The following is a 19505-nucleotide window of genomic DNA, read 5'->3' on the forward strand; positions in this document are numbered from 1 at the left end:
AGGTAGGAGGACCCTCGGATTCACGACACCTCCCCTGGGGCAAGAAGAGTGGTAGGTAGCACTTGGGCTTTGGGCCCACGTGATGCTGGCCCCAGGCAACTGGCCAGGATAGCTGTTCAGAAATAGGACCCACCTTATTTGGAGTGGTAGGAGGAGAAAAAGGCTGTCTTGCTTCAAAATACCTCCTCACCACTCATCCTGGTGCCTGACATCCACCTAACATTCCCCACCCAGCTGGACGTCTCGACCCTCAGTTTCCCATGAGGGGGCAAGATTATGTGGTCTCTAAGGAACATTCCAGCTCTCTGCCAATATGGATTTATGGATGCTGAAGACACTTTACTGCCTTATATAAAATTGCCAGGAAAGTGTAGTTCCTCACACCAGTGATGGCCTGGGGAGAAGCTGGTAAGCTCTGCTCTGGGGTTGGTGGCATCCCAGGAGGAGATGGCTGAAAGGGAGGAGGAAGGAGACCATGATCCTCTTCTGCTGATTGGGGAGTTTGGTGCATTGCAGGGGTGCAGAGGCACAGGCAGAGGAGTAGGGAAGGGAAGGTAGGGCAGGAGTGTGTGAACCCTTATTCACACTTGGTGGAACGGCTGCTTCTGCTTTCTCAGGAAGCTGGCCACACTTGGCCAAGATACCTAGGGCAACGATTTTCTCAATATGACCAGCAGGGCTCCACTGGGCTCAGTACAAATCGATTTGGCCACCCACTGCTTTGGCTGAGGTTAAAACCCATGATTCCTGGACTATGAGGGCTGGAGAGGGCCTAGAGATCATGTCCAACAGCCCTTTGCCCACCACAAACTAGGGATGAAGCTCTGAGGGTCCGTCCCAGACCCAGGTAAGCTAGTGGCAGAGGCAGGACATGAACCCAGGTCGGTCTATGCTTCACTCAACTACCTGGCCCTATTTGTGGGCAGGGAACCAATACCTTAATTGTTGGCTATTATGGGGTCTTTGCCTGTTGGAAACTGACTAAGCAAATAGGGGCTTCTTTCCAAGTGTTCAGGAATGGCTGGTTTTGGTAGTTCCACTCTTTGTAGGGAACACTGAGGCACCAAGAGTTCTGCCCCACCAAGAGAATATAATTACTGGCATCTCCCTTAGGGCCTGGGTTCCCAAGGAAATCAGGCCTTTCTTATCAGCAAAATGGTGCCCACGCTATGTACCTCACCTTGAACCTTCTCTCCCCACCAACACCCCCAGCCCATAGAATGGGAGGTAAGAGGGTCAGGTACCTACTCTGTGGAGACATTGGCAATGGTGGTCCGACCAAAGTGACTATGCCAGTCTGCAAGAGAAGAAAGTTGCTGACCTCAAGCCTGGCTCCTTGATTGCCACGGGGAGACAGAATTCAAGGTTCTCCAATGAGTGCCCAGGGATGCTGGCCTGTGACCTGCTATTCCTTGTAGCTCCCCAGAGCTTGTCCCCAACTTCCAACAGGAATGGCAGAGGCCTCTTTTTTTCCCTGGACCTGCTGATGGGGGCTCCGTGGCCATCAAGCAAGACTGAGTCTTGGTGTGGCATCCCCGGAGCACAACTGACACATAGCGGACACCCTACAATGCTTGTTGAGGGGACCAGCCATGAGTGGAATGATGACATTAGCAACACTGCTACCAATGGCAAGGACCTGAAACTCTAGAAAATGTGATGCTCCCTCATTCAGACAGAGACAATCCTTCTGCCCAAGTGTGTTTGTCCATTTAGACATATCCAGGTTTCGCGAGATGTGTCTAGAAACCCTGTGTTATACGTCATTGCCAACACACTAGCTTAGGATGAGACTCTTGGAAGACAAAGTCAGAAGTTGTTTGCTCTGGTAGTGGTATTTGAAGGCATGGACACTGTGCTATGTTGAGTTCATTGAGGTCTGCCTCTGGACCGGGGAGAAATAAGTGGAAACCTGAGCAATGAGGGTAAAGCAGGCCGTCACCGGGACATTGAAGGTGCTATTCTAGACCACCTCACTGTACAGCCTTCCTACACCTCTGTCCATCTTCCTATTTCTAAATGAAACCGTGGCTGAGGTTTCATTTATTTCACTAAGTACCTACTACATCAGGCACTGAGCCAGGCGCTCAGCACGCATTCTATCTCATCCTCATGACAGTCCAGGAAACTGAGCCCTGGGGAAACTGACTTACCAAATATAAGATCCAATAATTTGCTAGATCGAACAAAAGTATTTTCTGGGAAGCAGAGGTGGGTCAAAGTTGGGAAATCAAGGTTTTTCTGTCCTTGAAGCCTAAGCCGTCACCCACAATGTTATTTTGTCAAAAGGCCTTACTCTGTTTTATAACAAGTGTGGGAGGACGCCTTATGAGACAAATTCTGCACCTAAGATCTGTCCATCAGAGTGGATAAAGGAAGAACTGAGGTTCAGGGACTTGACGTCATAAAAGGGCCTCCAGGAACACCTGGCCAGGTGCAATATGGGGTGGGTTCAATCAGTCCTAGACTGAATCACTCCTGGATGTCTGCTAGGTGCCAGGCTTTAGGTTAAACTTGTGACAAAGGAGGTATCATTTCCAGTCCCCAGGTGAGAAAACAGAAGCATAAATTGCTATGTCATGTAACTAATTCTGAGAAATGGAATTAGAATGAAGATTTCTAGACCCGCAGGACCTACGATCTGTCCCGCCTACCAGGTTGCCTCTCAGGTCTAGTGGCCCAAGCCCAGGGCCTGCTCAGCACTGCCTACCCAGCACATTGCCGTTGTAGTTGATGGGCAGAATAATGCACAAGGAGGGGATACAGAGGAGGAGCATGTAGACGATGAGATGATACTGGAACATGATGTAAATGCGGGCATCATCTCCACATTTGCTGATCAGATCTCTGTTCCTGGAAGAGACATAGATAAGGACACTCATCAGGAGCCAATGTGGCCACAGCTTAAGTCAGGGGTGGGGAGAGGGAGGTAGAGGAAAGGGAGAGAAGATTACTACCTTAACCTGAAGTTTGAATTTTTTTGAAACATCACTCTTCTTTTTAAGGCCTCTGTTATGCCTGAAACGCATTTCATTGAATTTCACAGGCATAGCAAAGACAGAGGCTCTGCCGCACTTAACACAGAACACTCTTGAAATCAGGCATTCATTCGGTCTTGTGTCTTCAAGCATTGTGAGTGCTTGCTATGGTGCAGGCAACAGACAAACCACTAGTCCCATTAAGATGCCTCCTACTTTTAAAATGTTGTTTCTTTTAATTCTTTACATTAAAAAAGAATACTGAAAACCACAATGAGATATCACTCCATACTGCCAGATTGGCCAAAGTTAGGAACTGAATATATGCTGACCCTACAACCTAGCAATTCCATTCCTAGGTTTATATCCATCAGAAATGCATGCACCTATGCATCAAAAGACACGTATAAGGATTCCATAGTTGCATTATTTGTATTAGTCCCAAACTGGAAACAACCTAAATGTCTATTAAAGGTGGAATGGACATAGAATTGTGAGATATACAGAGTGTCCAAAAAAATGTATACACACTTTAAGAGCTGATAGCTGTTAAATGAAATGTAATTTAATATATACTGCCTTCATAATTATTCAAAGTATATGCCTACATTTTTAGGGATACATTATTTATGCATATATGTGAGATATATATGTAGTGACATATCTGTCTATTGTAGCTATAGATATAGATATAGATATATATATTGTAGATATTATATAGATATAAAGTAAAATGCTATACAAAGATAAAAATGAATGACAATAGCTGAACTTTGCAAAAACAATATTGAGTGAAAGATGCCAGGCACAAACAATACATCCCATGTGATTTTATAGATAAAGTTTAAAAATGGGCAATATTAAACTGTAGTTAGAAGACAGGGTGCTGGTGACTTTATAGAGGGGGAGGAGATAAGGATTGATTGGCAGGGAGCAGGAGAGGACTTCTGGGATGTTGGCAATGTTTTAATTCTTGATCAGGATGGTGTTTGCACAGGCTTTGCTCTGTGATAATTGAGCTGGACACTTACCGTCTGTGCAGTTTCCTGCATGTTATCCTTCAATAAAAAATTTACAAGCGGCACAAGTCTCCCCTCTGCCCCCAACCCCTAATGTGACTAAGCTTCCTGAATCACACATAAATTTGCCATATCACTTTTTGGGGACTCAGAGGAATCATGAAAGAAGACTGGAGGCCTATGTCCTGAAGAACTCCCCGTTAGTGGGGTTGGGGTTCAACACAAGAGGCTGTTGGTCCTAAGCCTGGCTTGGATTCCCTAGGCCCAGCCAGGTAGCCCTGTGCTCCCACAGTTCCTGGGCCCTTCAGCAGTCTGGGGAAAGAGAGCTGCCCTGGTGTGGTTCACCCAGTTGGGGGTTGGGACAATGTGCGAATGCTCCCAGCAAAGCCCTTGAATGGTGGGTGGGGAGGCCCATGAGAAAGAAGTCCTCTGAGTCTTTGCAAAGAAGCAAATTAGCAGGCCTCCCCTTGTGTAGGTGGCCTCTGAGGTTGGGAGGGTGGGGCGCAAGGCAGGCAGTGAGGTTGCAGCTCAAGGCAGGCATCACCAGGCAGGAAAAGGCCCTGGAGGAGGGGTTTGAAGGACCAAAGGCAGGATAAATGGGAATATTTAGGGAGAGCCCAGGAGTGTGCAGGGTTCTGAGGTGGAGTCAGAGCTGTGTGCATGCGTGCATGTGTGTGTGCGCACATGAATACATATGCAGCAGGCCACAGAGCTCTGGAAAGTATTTGCTTGACTAAAGTGTTTGGCTGGAATGGGAGAATCAGGACAACAGTCACTAGGGGTCTGTCTCCTCCAGATGGGGTCTGGCGCTAATGAGATCCCATAGGTGAGGAGGGCGAGGGCCTGTCCCTCTGCCATCAGGAGCCAAGGTTGAGAGAGGAAGCCCACCCTTTTGCCCGGTGGGTTTTCCCCCCATTCTGACAAATTTGATGAATGATAGTCACAGAAATAAAGCAATTAGCACTGGGGAAGGCTGTCCTTTTCCTGGTGTGTTTATGAAAGCATTTTTATAAGCTTGTGGAAGTAGCCCTTCTTGAGGGCTGGGGCAGAGATAAAATGGGCTGTGGGCCACATCCTGTTCCCTTGTCACCCACAGTTACCCCAGAGAGCATCCTTTGCCTGAGCCATAATGGGGAGGGGAGGGGTGTATAGGGGTGAGGACACAGAACTCAGGCCCAGGCCAGCATGCAGGTAGGAGACTCTGCCCAGCCTCCCCCAATAAGGCTGCTCTGCTGTCACAGGCTCAGAAACCCCAAGCACTTACTTCATGGTGAGGGTGTTGAAGAACCAGGAGTAAGAGCCCTGGGGGAAAAGGAAAGGAAACATGAGAAAGTTCAGGCCTGGGCCAGCCCCACCCAGCTCTGGGAACCCAGGCACCACCGCATCTCAGGCAGCAGGCAGTGTCCATCCGGCTCTCCTTCCCGGCAAGAGCAAGAGCCTGAGTCCTGGGGGAAGGCTGGTTGGGTCTAGGGTCGGTGGTGACTGCTGAGGGAGATGTTTCCCTGTGAGTGAGTTGGCATTCCTGTCGCCTGGCATCCCGTTACAGGAAATGTCGCGTGGGCCAGAGGGAGAGAAGTGACTCTTTCTGGGGTGGACATCAGCTGCTTTCCATCTGCCCCTCAATGATTCCTTCTGGGAAATGCTCTCCCCGCTCCCCCTCCCCCCATGCAGGTAGCCTAGGGCCCAGGCTGTCCTTCAAGTAGGCAGCTGCCAACATGGTCAGGTGACCATCAGGAGCATGACTCAACTAGGGCCAATCAGGGTTCTCCTAAGGGGATTGCTATGGGTATGAGTCCCTGCACTTTGGAAAATGTCACTCTTCCTCCTTGTCAAATGAACTTCTACTCTCTTCCGCTTGACTGCCCCTTAGCTGCCATAATGTTTCTCTTAATACTTTAAAAAGGAAATGATTTTTGTCACCATACAAAAATTAAAAAAACAACCAAAGTGTTGTTTCTAAAAGTAAACCTGAGAACCACCTGGCAAGGCAGGTGTGACTGCCCTTGTTCTGCAGAAGAGGAACCTGCCTGAGGCTCCCACTCTCATCGAGAGATCCCGGCAGGAAAAGGGACCCGCTCTCTTGGTGCGATGAGTTGGAAAGAAATATGGTTCTACTTAACCCATAGGATCCAACAGCTAGAGCCGTGTCAGGTCCTAATACCCCACGGGCTGGGCTGGCGCTGGGACAGCAGAGAGCTGGCCCAGGTCAGCACTGGCTCTCACTGGGAAGCACCACATTGGGCTGCGAGGTGGGTGTACAGACCTCGCTAGGGGCATTGAAGAAAAGGGGTGCTTTCCCTGTGATTATACAGCAAAGGATCTGGACCCTGATGGGTGAGGAGTTGGTACTTGAGCTGGAATTTAACAAAGGTGGGTGTGTTGGCTCAGAGAGGGTGGAGAGGGAAGAGCAGGGGAGGGAGGTGGCACTTTTGAGGCTCTAGAGCAGGAGTGGGGAACCTTTTTTTCTGCCAAGGGCCATTTGGATATTCATAACATCATTTGCCAGCCATACAAAATTATCAACTTGAAAATCAGCCTGCTACCTTTGGTCACACATTGAATTAACTCACCCCTAATTAATGCTTTGGCAGGGCCAGACCAAATGATTCTGCAGGTCTTATACAGCCTCTGGGCTGGACAGTCCCCATCTCTGATCCAAAAGATGGGGGGGGGGGCAGGGGTGAAGGAATTGGAAGGAGATAGACTGATAAGAGGGCAAGAGGCCAAACCATGGGGTCAAGGTGCACAAGAGCATGAGGAAGCCACGGAAGTTTTAGCAGGGGAACGGGCGACCCCATTCACGTGGGTCACTCTCGATAGGGTCCAGGGCCGGTGCGGACCTAGAGATCAGTCACAGCCACTGCAGTCACCCGAGCAAGAGACTGGCAGAGGCCTGGATGGGGATGGGGCAGAGGTGGAGGAAAACAAAGCCGAGAAGGTCAAAGCCACACATGAACTGGCCATGCCCAGGGGCCTGGGCAAGAGCACAGGAGGTGCAGCTGGTGGATGGTGGGAGAGTCTGAGACCTGGGAGCCAGGGAGGGAGATCGTGGCATATGTGGACATATTAAATATAAGATGCCTTTACAATATGCATGTGGATATAGTTTTTAAAATAATTTATTGGTTGCTAGAGAGGAACATCTCTCTCTAACAACCAATATGTTTAATGATGTTTCGTTCACAGAGAGAAACATCAATGTGAGGACAGCATCAATTGGCTGCCTCCTGCACGCTCCCCCCCCCCCCCGGGATCTACACACTCCCCCCCCCCCCCCCCCCCCCCGGGATCTAGCTCACAACCCAGGCATGTAGCCTTGACTGGAAATCAAACTGACAACCTTTGGTGCCTGGGACAACACCCCACCCACTGAGCCAGACCGGCCAGGGCTGTGTTGAAAGCCATTGGATAAATGTGAAGATGTGTTGAAGGCCATTGGATAAATAGGGCAGGAGCCCACTTAGAGGTGGCAACTGAAGTTATGAGTGGGCAGACATTGCCCGTGAGAGAGGGAGGAGGAGAGGGTCTGGGTTCAACTGTGGGAGCTCCCGGTGTAGGGGGGACAGACAGAGAGGTAGAAGGAAAACCCAGAGAGCATGAGGTCGACAGGAGCAATCAGAAGTGCCTGCTCAAGACGGGAAGATGGGCTATAGGGTCAGCTGCTCTGGGAGATGAGACAAGAACTGAGGAATGTTTCCTGGACCACCCGCCTTGGGACCATGATGACCTTGAGGCTGTCTGGGACCAGGGCACCGCGGAGGGAGAGTAACCATCTGTGGAGTGATGTGGGTGGAAGCCATATTCGGGGGAGCTGCGGGGTGAATGGGAGGTGAGAAACTATTGCACACACAGCCGGCTGAGGCAGGGCAGGGGAGACAGGACATTTTGGGGTTAGGGAAGTTTTCGCGAATTCCTCTCTCTCTACATGTCAATGCTGCTCAAATGTCACTTTATGCCCCACATCACCCTGACCCCCTCTGTGATACTCCAGCTCCGATCCATCGTGGCTGAGCGCCTTCCTTGTCCCTTTTTCCTTCACACACATGCCACTGCCCTGTATGCCTCTGTCTGCCTCTCACCCAGGAAGGAAGCGCCATAAGGCAAGACAGGCTCCATGTGACTCACTGCCCAGTGCCCAGCCTCCGGACCTGTGGCTGACCCCACAGCAGGCACTCCCAGCAACTGGCTGAATGAACAAACAGGCCCCAGCGGGAGACTGGCATTCCACAGGAAAGAGAAGGAAGGACGGTGGTTTGGGAGGCCCTGCCTGATATCTCGAATCTTCTATGTGAGGAAGGAGGCGAGTCCTTGGCTCCGAGTGGGAGCTTGGGGCAGGATCGGGGCTTGGAGAAGGATTGGGGATTGGGGAAGAATAGACATAGTAGTTTCTAAAGCCCCTTTACAATATCAGGACCATCTCCTACTTCCTTGGCACCTTAGGAGGTAGGTACGGCTGCGATCTCCATTTTTTCTGACCGGGAAACTGAGGCTTGGCAAAGCCGAGGCACGTGTCGACAGTCACATTGCCAGAAGTGGGCGGGGCTGGCTGACTTTCAAAGCCCTGAATTAGGACCATGTTCCTTCCTGCACACAGTAGGGCTGCTGCTGAGCCAGGACCCCCCACCCCGCCGGCCAGGCCTGCCAGCACTTACCTTGTCCTTGTACTCCATCTCCAGGGGCACGTCGGAGGGAGATGGCTTCTCGCTGTGCTCCCCGTGGATCAGCGAGGCCAGGCTGCCAGAGGAGAAGCATTGGGAGGCAGGAAGGAGAGGAGAGGCCTCAGGTGCCAGCCTCACTGCCCTCTTGCTCCCTGGGCCGAGGGCTGCAGTCACCTCCTGCCCAGCAGCAGACACACCTGAGCTCGTCTGGTGAGCACACAGCTTTGGGAACACATGGTGATCACCCCTGCTTCCAGGCGCCCAACACATCTTGGGAGTGGGGATCCAGGGAGCCTGAGTCTGAGAAATAAGTGGCCTTGTGCCCAGAGATGGTAGCCCTCCAAGTAGCCTTCGTGTAGGGAGGGGCAGGGCAGGCCAGGGGAGGGGATGGGGGACGAGATGCCACCGTTGACACGTGATGCCTGCTGACTGCTTGGGCGCGGGTCAGAGCATGTTCTCCAGGGAACAAGCAATGCCTGACCCCAGCGCCTCCTCACCTGTCATTGTGTATCAGCAGGCCCAGGCGCCCATAGTCCCACGCAGCTTTCCGAAGGAAGGAGTAAATGAAAATGATGACCTGCAGGCCAGGAAGGGAGAGATGGGTCAAGAAGCATGTGATGCCTTCCCCTAGACCGGCCCCAGCATTTCCCTGCAGAGGCCCTGCCCCAAGGTCCTGAGACGCCCCAAGGTCCTGAGACGCCCCCAGGAGGCAGCCAACTGTCGGGGAGGCACGCCTTTCCTGCTCTGGAAGCCCAGTGCCCAGCAGCTTCTGGGTGCAGAGTGGATGCTCAGTTTGTTGAATGAAGGCACTGGGGCATGTTTCGAACTACCAAGCAAGGCTCCCCTGAAGAAATCAGTAAGGAGAGGCCCAGGGCACTGCCAGGCAGCCTATTCTCCCAGCTCCTCCTCCCCAAGGCCCACCCCGGGCCACCCTGGGTGGGACTGTCATTCAGGGAGTCCCCACCTGTGGCTGGTGTCCATTGAACAGCTGGGCCACCGTGGCATCACTGGGGGACTGTCTGCCCCCAGCTGAGACCTCCTGTCTGCCCACAGTCCGGCCCGGGACTCACCAGCCACAAGATGATGTTGATGAACAGCACGGTGGGGATGCCGCCAAAGGGCTGCCCCTGAAGGACGGTGCTCCGGGTGCGGAAGCAGTCGCTCTCCGATATGTTCTTCATCTTTTCCATCACATTCAGGTGGCCCGGCGAGGCAGCCATCCTGGGGAACAGAGGGGTGCCCAGGACAGACACAGGATCTCTCTGCAAGACGCGGGAGCCTGCCGAGGTGTTGGGGGAGGTGCACCGAGTACCCGGTGCCAGCTGGGAACTGATGGAAGCAGAGGGGTTGCCCTGAGATGGCACGCAGCCCCACCCTGTAAGAGAGCAACATCCTCGAACCCAGGGCCACGACGGCAGAGTATCCCAGCTTGCCAAGGAGCGTGTACATTGTGCACCACTTGATCCCTTTACAAAAATAATTGTGAAATGCCGGGACCAGTTTGGCTCAGTGGTAGAGCGTCAGCCTGCGGACTGAAAGGTCCCAGGTTCGATTCCGGTCAAGGGCATGTACCTTGGTTGCGGGCACATCCCCAGTGGAGGGTGTGCAAGAGGCAGCTGGTCGATGTTTCTCTCTCATCGACGTTTCTCTCAATTCCTCTCTGGGTAAAATCAATAAAGTATATTTTTTTAAAAATAATTGTAAAATGCACATCGCAACGGTCTTCTTAATTCTACGTTTGCAAAGCTTTTCTTGGATATAAATGATCAAACCTCATAAAGGTGGATCGGATCTGAGCGGAAATAGGAGGTTCAGAGGATGGAGCCACTGCATTCATGGGACCCCCACCCAGACAGGACTCTCTGGTGCTCACCTCTACCATCCTACAAGTCTCAGATCCAGTTCCCAGAAGAGGCAATAACTCTAAAGACTAAATTAGGTAAGAATGGGCTCAGTAAATGTCACTGTCTAACGTTGACCTTGAACCCAGGAGATCAGCACCTGCCTATCCAATGAGCCTGAGCATTTTGGGAAGACTCAGTTACAGGGGTCATGGTCACTGGATTCGTGCTCTTCAGTCATGTATAGGAGCGGAAAGCATGGGTAAAAACTGGAGGCCACTGAGAGCTGCTTGGGTTTATCTGCAAAGTTGTCCTGATTTTAACAGATCATTTGTTTGGGCTCCAGACCTCATCTCATTCTTCGTTTTCATTCAAGAAAAGTAGGCTCATTCATTCATTCAACAAATATTTAGTGGACAACTGCCTTGTGCAAGACTAATGCTGGTGATTATCAGTGAACAAGACAAATAAAATCTCTCCCTCATGGGATTCTGGTGAGAAGCAGCAGTGCAGGGGTGAGGGTGAGGTCAGAATTGGAAAGCATGCAATTGGGGAAGGCCACACGGAGAGGATGACTTTTAAACAAAGTTCAAAGAGCGCGAGCAAACCATGCAGCTACGGGGGACAGGACACTGCAGGCAGAGCCAATGCTGCCGGGTGATGGGGAACAGCAAATAGCCCAGGTGGCTGGACAGGGGAGAACGAAGGGCAGAGAAGGGACAGGGGGTGGGGGTGAGCCAGGGAGTGACATGAAATGAGTTTTGTATTAACAGATTCACTTTTTTCTCTCACCTGAGGATATATTTTCTATTGATTTTTTAAAGAGAGAGTGGAAGGGAGGAAGAGACAGAGAAGCATCGATTGGCTGCCTCCTGCATGTACCCTGACCAACCAGGGCCTGGGATTGAGCCTGCAACTGAGGTACGTGCCCTTGAGACCAGAATTGAATCCAGGACCCTCCAGTCCACTGGCCGATGCTCTGCCCACTGAGGCAAACCAGCTATGGCAGTCGTCGACAAACTCATTAGTCAACAGAGCAGCAAACCGCTGCTCATGAGCCGCATGTGGCTCACAAGCCACAGTTTGCTGACCACTGGCTAGGGCAACAGGTTGATCCTTGTCTTGGGAATAAAAGGGGTGGGGGCAAGCAGAGAAGCAGCAGCAGAGAGGTCCATTCGAGGGAATTGTAGTAATCCAGGCAGAAGGTAATGGCAGCTTGGATCAGGATGGAAGCAGGAGAAGCAGTGACATGTGGTCAGGTGTTGGAGTTATTCTGAAGGTGAAGCTAACAAGGTGTGCTGATGGGTTGGGTGGGGACTCTTCCAATGGAACACCGGGGGTTCCACGTAAGAGTTTGTAAAATGAAAAGCGGACACAGAGCTCCAGGGGACATGGTGGAATGGTCTCAGGAGCCAGGGGGAGTTAGGAGGTAGTGATGGAGAGGGAATAAAGGTGAAGGGCCTGGAATGCAGGAGATGGGCGGTATCCTGGGAGACTGGGCTTACTGTCCTAACTCACAAAAATAAGGAAGTAAGGGCACAGTGAGAAAAAGGAAAAAGAGCACAAAAGTCACCCTCCTCCCCTCCAAAGCAGCCTCTAATAGAAGCAGGGAGCCTCTTGTCTATCTTAGGTTTCCCTACTTTCTGCTCCCCTTCTTGCCTAGGCTGCCCACTGTTTTATTATAACCAGGTCACTGGTTAACTTGTTTACACGAACACGGTTAGTAAAATGTTAAGTTGTAGTAGTTTACATGGAACATGGTACGTTTTAGCCGCCTTCTGCCAGAGGGTCGGAGTCGCAGGGATGGCATTTCTGGGGACTCTTGGTGGATGCGGTAGGCATCCATCCAGCTTATGGTGCTGGTGACCTGCAGCAGAAGCTACAGTTCTGCTGGTGGCCACTGGGGGGAGCCCGCGCCGAGAAAGCAGATGGGGAAAGGAGGAGGGAAGTGAATCTGGCAGGTCTGAAGGCCTTGGTGAGAATTATTACCTGGGTCAGTTCTCCAGTAAGGGTCCAACTCAGGCCTGGAGTCTCCACTCAGCTACCCGGCTGCTGCAAAGGAACAAATACGGTGGGGAGAGCAGGAGACTTAGTTACCCAGGCCTCTTCTCTGGCAGCGACATCCCTCAGGGCCCCTTTCCTCATCTCTATGCTCCGGAAGCTCATCCTTTATCACACGCATGTTTTACAAATCATCTCTCCCAGTCTGCTCATTTTCATCGCAGTGTCTTTGGAAGCATCAAGATTTTGAATTTTGCCACAGCCCAATTCATCCAATTTTCTTTTGTGGACCATACATTTGATAACATATCTAAGCAATCTTTGCCTGACTCAAGGTCTTAAAGATTTTGCTCCTTAAAATATTATAATTTTAGGGGGGCAGGAGCGGGGTGAATGGGGGGGGGGAGAATGAGGAATGTCTGTAATACTTTCAAGAATAAAGACAACTTTTTAAAAACCCTATAATGTTAGCTCTTACATTGAAGTCTATGACTCACTCTGAGTTAATTTTTACATATGATATGAGATCAGAGTCCAAGTTCACCCTTTGCCATGTGGCTATCCAATGGTCCCAGCTCCATTTGTTGAATCTTTACTTTTAAAACGAGGCCAGTGGCTTATGTGCCTGTTTCGGGTCTGTCTGGGGACTGGGCCCAGGCCCAGGATGTGAGAGCACTTGGTGAACTGCTACACCAAGCGATATTATTTGCTTAATACTATGCAGGCAGAGGGGGGAGGGGTCCTGGACTGAAGAGCTCTGGGCACCCATCTGGCTCCGAGAAGGAGGATTGCATTCCGGATGCTGCTCTTTTCCACTCAACTCCCACCCCCTCATCCTCTCCCATTCCAAAAGCATCCTTCCCTCTCCTCCTCCTCCTCCCCTTTCCCCTTTCCTTCCACAAAGAAGAGTTGAGTACCTAACCAAGCCAGGCATCATGCCAGGCTCTTGGGACCTGGAAGGCTGGTTCCCACACACATGAGGCTGTGAGGCTCGCTAAGGAGACATGCAAGTGGGCAGGCAAAGGCTACTACATGCCCCCCTAACCAAGATCTGGGGTAAAGGGAACCACGGGAGAAGTCAGAGGAGCCTTTTGCAAGGAAGTGACCTCCAGGGGGAGCCGTGAGCAGGTGCCGGAAGTAACCCAATGCGGTGGGGAAGTGTGGGTAGAGGGCAGCAGCCTGGCAGAGCCCAGAGGGGAGACTGAGCGTGGCATGGTAGGAAAATGGAAATGAAGACTCGGGGCTAGCGTGGGGGATGGCTCACGGGTTTGCTCGTTCCTTTGCTCATTTATTCCTTAACAGGAATTCACTGTGTAGCTGCTCTTGCCAGGCCTTGGATAGACCTGGAGATATAATATAAACATGAGGTCCTTGCTGAAACCAGTTTGGCTCAGGAGATAGAGCATCTGTCTGTGGACTGAAAGGTCCCAAGTTTGATTCTGGTCAGGGCATGAACGTCGGTTGTGGGCACATCCCCAGTGGGAGGTGTGCAGGAGGCAGCTGATCAATGTTTCTAGCTCTCTATCCCTCTCTCTTCCTCTCTGTAAAAAATCAATAAAATATATTTTTATGAAAATGAACATGAGGTTCACAGCCCTTGGGATTTGTGAGGAGGGTTGCTGTTGGGAGGTCTGGCCCTGGTTGCTGTTCTTCCTGGAGGACCCCCATTACAAGGTCCCAGCGTCTAAACTTGAAATGGTGGAGTCAATCCAGCAGGCTGGGTAGGGCATGGCTTCCACTCCCCTGGCCGCCCAGCCTGAAGGGAGGAAAGAGAAGAGAGAAGAGAGCTCACCCCCATCTTAACACCCTCCTCAAGCCACAAGTGGAGACAGTAATGAGAAAAACTGTTGCCATGGAAATCTAGTACAGCACCCCACCTTTTCTCTTCGCCCCTAAACCATGCCTTCTGGAGGGAAAGTTAGCTTTTGAGTGTGAAGAAGAGAAACACGAAGCTTTCTGGTGATCAAAGCACCACACTGGAAAGAAGGAAGCTTGAAATCTGAGCCAGTTAAAGGAACATGGAGCAGAGGCACCGATCTGTCTGTTGTGGGGGTGTAGTGGGGATGGGGTGGGAAGATGGGGGCATCAGGGAAAGCCTCTCTTTGGCGGTGAATTTCATTCACATCAGAGCTCAGGGAGGCTGTTCAGGGTGTCAGGGAGATGTGGGCTCTTTGGAACAGACCAAATGGGTTAAATCCTAGATCCATTTTTGCTAGCTCTGTGTGATCATGGGCCATCAGACCTCCTGAGCCTCAGTGTCCAACTCTGGAAAGTGGGGATAATAACTGTACTGCCTCACAGGTCATTGTAAACATGAAATAAAATAATTCATATAAAGCCCTCTGCACTATCCTTGAGAACTGTGTGTGTCTGATATTAGCCCAGACTGGACCATTCCTAGTATCCTTCCACCTACTCTGTTCTGGAACCAGCAGAGGAAAGATGGAGAGTATGGGAAGAATCATCCAGTACCCCACAAACTGCAGCTGGTTGGGGACTGCTGCCTCTATTTTTGCTGTTATTGGAGAGCAAATGAGAGGACACACCCACCATCTCCCCTAACCCTGTCCCCCAGAGTTCACAATGCCAGAGCACCTGCATCCACCCCCGCTACCACATGACCTTCTCTGTCTCTTCAATAATTCATCACCTTTTTGTTAACCACAGAAAAGGTTATTTCCCATGGTTCTGGACCTTAAGAACATAAACTGGAGTTCCTGGCCGTGGGCACCCCCTCCCAGCTCCCCTTCTGCTCTGGGATGCTCCTCACATCTGCTTTCATGCCCACTGCTCTCAGATCGGACACCCCAGCCCCCTACCAGGACAGCAGCTCGGTGGCCCAGGTTCGCAGGTCCTTTGGAGAAGAGGAGTGTCACTGTGATGAGGGTTCCAGTTAATGTCCTCCCCACCCACCACACCAGCTGGCCCTGCAGCTTCTCCTAAGTGTCAGCAAGCCCTTCCTCACTCTAAACTGCTCTGGGGTCCCAATCTCTTCCTATCTTCACACCAAAGAATGGTTTGCCCAACTTAACATATGCAGAAACTGGGTTGCCAGTAGGCTAAGAGATTCACCTAAGGCTGGGGTAAGTGGTGGATTTGGGATCAGAATTTGGATTTATGGCTCCCCATTCAGTGCTCTTGGGCTCGGATCAGCGAGTCCTCAGTGTAGGGTGGGGTACTGGAATGAGCTGGAAGGTGTTTAGTGGATCCAGATACTCACACCCCACTCCAGACTCTAAGAATGAAAATTTCCAGTCAATTCCTATGTACATCCAACATAGAGAAACACCAGCTTAACATTATGAAAGCTACTGGCATTTGAACAAGGAGTTCTTAGACATATAAAATGTTTTCTAACTCCCCCTAAATAAGGAGGGGGGATAAAGATTTTGGGGTAAAGGATGGTAACTCAGTGTCCTTTAAACCAGCGGTCGCCAACCTTTGAGACATATGGACCACTGCTGCTTTAAACCATGGTGCAATGGGGCACTCATGAGACTGCCTTATAGCCTCCTCTTAGATAGGGGTGTCAAACTCAATCAGAGAAGGGGCCAAAATCTAAAATCCAGCCTAAATTGCGGGCCGAATGGTTTACTGAACAGTCATAAACTGTCATTGTGATGGAAACGCAGCGGAGTGCAGTGATGACAGCGCGGTGCGGGCCACATTGCAAGGCCTGGCGGGATGGATTTGGCCCGTGGGCCTTGTGTTTGACACATTTGTCTTAGAGGCTCTCCCCTCCCACACTCCCAGCTGAGTCTGGGGAAATCTGTCTGTAGACCTACAGAGGCCACATCCTCTTCACTTGAATCCGCAAATTCTTGCATTTCTCCCTCTGCCAGAGGTCACTGGCATGGCCTCTTCTTCTCGGGGCACCACCCCTGCCCTCTGTCCTGTCCTCATGTCTCAGGGCTACTTGCACTGCCCTGTCTGAGCTTGAGCCACTTCCTCTTGGGCTAGGCTGGAACCTTGGTCTCCTCAGCATTTACAGCCCCTGGGCCCAGCTCAGATCATATTCCCAGAAACCTTCCTGAGCTGAGCAGCCCAGTCTGTGCCTGATCCCCACCTGCTTTACACAGTTGGCCTTTGCTACCACTGCCTGGCACTATTCTCTCCATTTTACCAGCACACGAACAGCCAGTTCTACTGATTCTATTAGAGTAGGTTCTGCTAATATCCAAATCTGTGGGCTCCTTGATGGCAGGGCCCCTGTCACTGTGGTCCTCCCACAACAACCAACATGTTGTAGGCGTCAATGAAAGACAGATGCTCCTTTATCCAGGGCTACACCCAGGAGGCTAGTCTTGCTCTCCAGCTCACAGCATGGAGTAGAGGGAACATACGATTTGGGGTCGGGAGATTGGGGGTAAATCTGGATCTATTGTTTATTAATTGCACTTGAACCTTCTGCTGCTCAGTTTTCTCTTCTATAAAATGGATATGATTACGTCTATCCTGCCTACACAAGGTGGCTGTGAGAGTTCAAGGAGAAGATATGTGGAGACATTTTGGTAAACTAGGAATACCACAAATATTGAATGTTGCCTTTGCCATCTTCTTCCTAGGACTGAGGTCAGACTTCCTTCAGAAGCTCCAAATGTCCCCCTCAGGTGCCCCTGAAGCCCCAGAACAGGATGAGTGGACTAGGGTTCCACCTTGCCACCCAGCCCTCTACAACGATAAGGCAGCCAGCCAGCCAGCATCCGGGAGCCCCAGAAGGGCGCTCAGGACCAGGGACAGCGCCACATACCTGCTGCAGCTACTGCTGTGGCTGCTGCTTTCCTGGCCAGGGTTCTGTGGGCAGCACCCGCCCATACCTGCTGATGCCCCTGGCCCAATAACAACAATAGCCGCTAACATGAAAGACTTCTATGTGCCAGGCAGTGCGCCAGCTTTCTTAATGCACCTATCAGATGGCATGTTGGGTCTAGTCAATGGCCTTTAGCATCCATTCCCCCCTCTTTCTAATGTGCCTTGCTCTCCTGCAGAAGCTGGAAAGTTAAAACGACATTTCCAGCACTCCCTCGCAGCAGCGGGGGTTCTGACTGCAGAGTGGGTTCCATCCATTAAATGCACTGAAGGCAGATTTATAAGGCGGAAGGGAGGGCGGCCTCCTTCCCGCTGCTTGGGCTGTGCTCTGCGGGCCCGCAATGCCGAGGAGAGGCAGCAGTTCTTTGAGGCAGACCAATGCCCAGCCTCTGGGTCCTGGAGGGCGAGGGGTGGATGAGGAGCCAGAGGCAATGGTGGTGCAGGCTGCAGGGGCTCCCTGACCCTAGCGTGCAGGCGAGGCTCCATCCAGGCTGTGCTGAGGAGCTGTCTGTCTGGTGCGGCAGTTCCGCTCTGTTCTGAAGACCCCTAATTTAACTCTCCTGATGACTTTGTGAGCACAGAATTCCCTGCTTTAAATTCCGCTTTGCTTAAAGTTCTTAGAGTGGTTCTTGCTTCTTAAACAAAGACCAGGATGGTTTTGCTAATATCCTGTCTTATGGATGGGGAATCTTGGGCACAGAGAGGGAAAGTAACTAGTCCAGGTCAGGCAGCCACTGAGCAGTGGGACCTGAACCCAGGACACTTGACTCCCCAGTTCTCTCCAGGGACGGTGCCCCCAGGCTGAAGGCAGAAGCTAAATGGGGAAGAGCAAACGCTGACAGGAAGTGCTGGGAACACATTCCAGGCCAGAGTGGGCACAGCCCCTGGAAAGCCTCAGAATAAGGGGGAGAAGACATGGACGTTGGCATGGGCCAGGAATGGTAATCGGGTGCCTCCTTATGGTTATCTCACTGACCATTATGGACGCCTCACAAGCAAGCTGAGAGGTAGCAGCCTAAGAGGTGGGCATCAGTATCCCAACTTCACAGGTAGAGAAAATGAGGCTCACAGAGGTTAATGAGTGGGCCTAAAGTCACACAGCTGGAGAGGGACAGAGGCAGGCCTGGAATCTGAGTGCCTGGCTCCACTACCTCATGGGGCTTCTGAGGCACTTCTGGGGGCGGAGCTGCTTTGCCCATTCCAGGGGGCTGCATTTCTGGGGTTCAGATCTGTACTACCTCTCAGGGACTCTCCACTAACGGGGAGGAAAGGCTGGGGCAGAGGGAGCTGGAGCGCAGCAAGGGGAGACAGTGGCCATCTGAACCTGAGCTGGAAGCTGAGAATGTGGGCTTCCCCCTCACCCACCTCACCCCCTCACCACCTCACCCCTCTCCTTGCCAGGAAGGCTCCTTTTCTTGCCCTGAAGACCCTGCACCTCCATCCGGGTGCCCATGCCTTTCTGCCCATGGCCCGGAGTAAGCAAATAGCCGTAATAGTTGCCAGATGGGGCCAGAGGCAGGAGGAGAGGCAGCTGTGGGGACGCCATTGACGCCCACGCCCCTGGGAGCTGGGCAGTGACTCAGAGGCACCAGGGGAGGGGTGACTTCCCGCTTGTGCTAAAAAGACAAGGAAGTAACAGCACGATAGGATGCTGTTAAACTAGATGCTCTCAATTCTAAAAACAAAAAAGGGAAAGAAAGAGTAAAAAAATACAACAAAAACAAAATTATACCTGTAGGAAAAAAGACCATTTATCTCTAGGTGGTGGAAATATGGTTGTGTGTTTTTTTTTAAAACCTTTTTTCTGAATTTGAAAAATTATTCAATATGAACATGCTTTACTGTTTATCATTAGAAACAGTCATATTTAGAAAGGAAGGCTTGCTATTTCCAGGATTGCACACAACCATCTTTCCTCCTTTCTTTTGCATCAGCTCTTTCTTCCCTCTTCAAGTGCCCTATTTTGACCAGCTCCTGCTCAAACTTGTCAATGGGGTGGAGGGAGTGCAGGGGCCTGGGGATTCTGTACAGGCTGCCTACTCAGAAAGATTCAAAGCCTAAATCTGATTTCACCCTCTCTTCCCTCCCCTCAGGGTCTGGCTGAGCCTGGTGCAGGAAGATCAAGGCTTTAACCTGCATCATGTGGCCACGGTAACTGCCAGACCCCTGGGGTTCTGCTCAGAAGCCAGTGGTCCCTCC

General features: G+C 51.3%; 1 protein-coding gene across 5 annotated transcripts in view; it reads right to left on the reverse strand.

Moving 5' to 3' along the window:
• The window catches only part of TMEM63C (transmembrane protein 63C), a 59069-nt gene that overhangs the window by 19243 nt on the left and 20321 nt on the right, over positions 1-19505 (reverse strand). For 3 of the 5 annotated variants that reach the window (XM_045577849.1, XM_045577873.1, XM_045577934.1), the window contains exons 3-9: positions 12486-12548; positions 9726-9876; positions 9153-9232; positions 8650-8731; positions 5262-5299; positions 2711-2853; positions 1249-1297 (exon numbers count right to left, since the gene is read on the reverse strand). In XM_045577849.1, the coding sequence (XP_045433805.1) occupies positions 1249-1297; positions 2711-2853; positions 5262-5299; positions 8650-8731; positions 9153-9232; positions 9726-9875 (542 nt within the window). In that variant the 5' untranslated portion in view covers position 9876; positions 12486-12548. Of the gene's footprint in view, positions 1-1248; positions 1298-2710; positions 2854-5261; positions 5300-8649; positions 8732-9152; positions 9233-9725; positions 9892-12482; positions 12549-19505 lie in introns of all 5 variants that reach the window. The other 2 variants (XM_045577910.1, XM_045577899.1) reach the window with 2 other exon arrangements.

The sequence above is a fragment of the Pipistrellus kuhlii genome, unplaced genomic scaffold, assembly GCF_014108245.1.
Source record: "Pipistrellus kuhlii isolate mPipKuh1 unplaced genomic scaffold, mPipKuh1.p scaffold_m20_p_1, whole genome shotgun sequence".
Taxonomy (NCBI): domain Eukaryota; kingdom Metazoa; phylum Chordata; class Mammalia; order Chiroptera; family Vespertilionidae; genus Pipistrellus; species Pipistrellus kuhlii.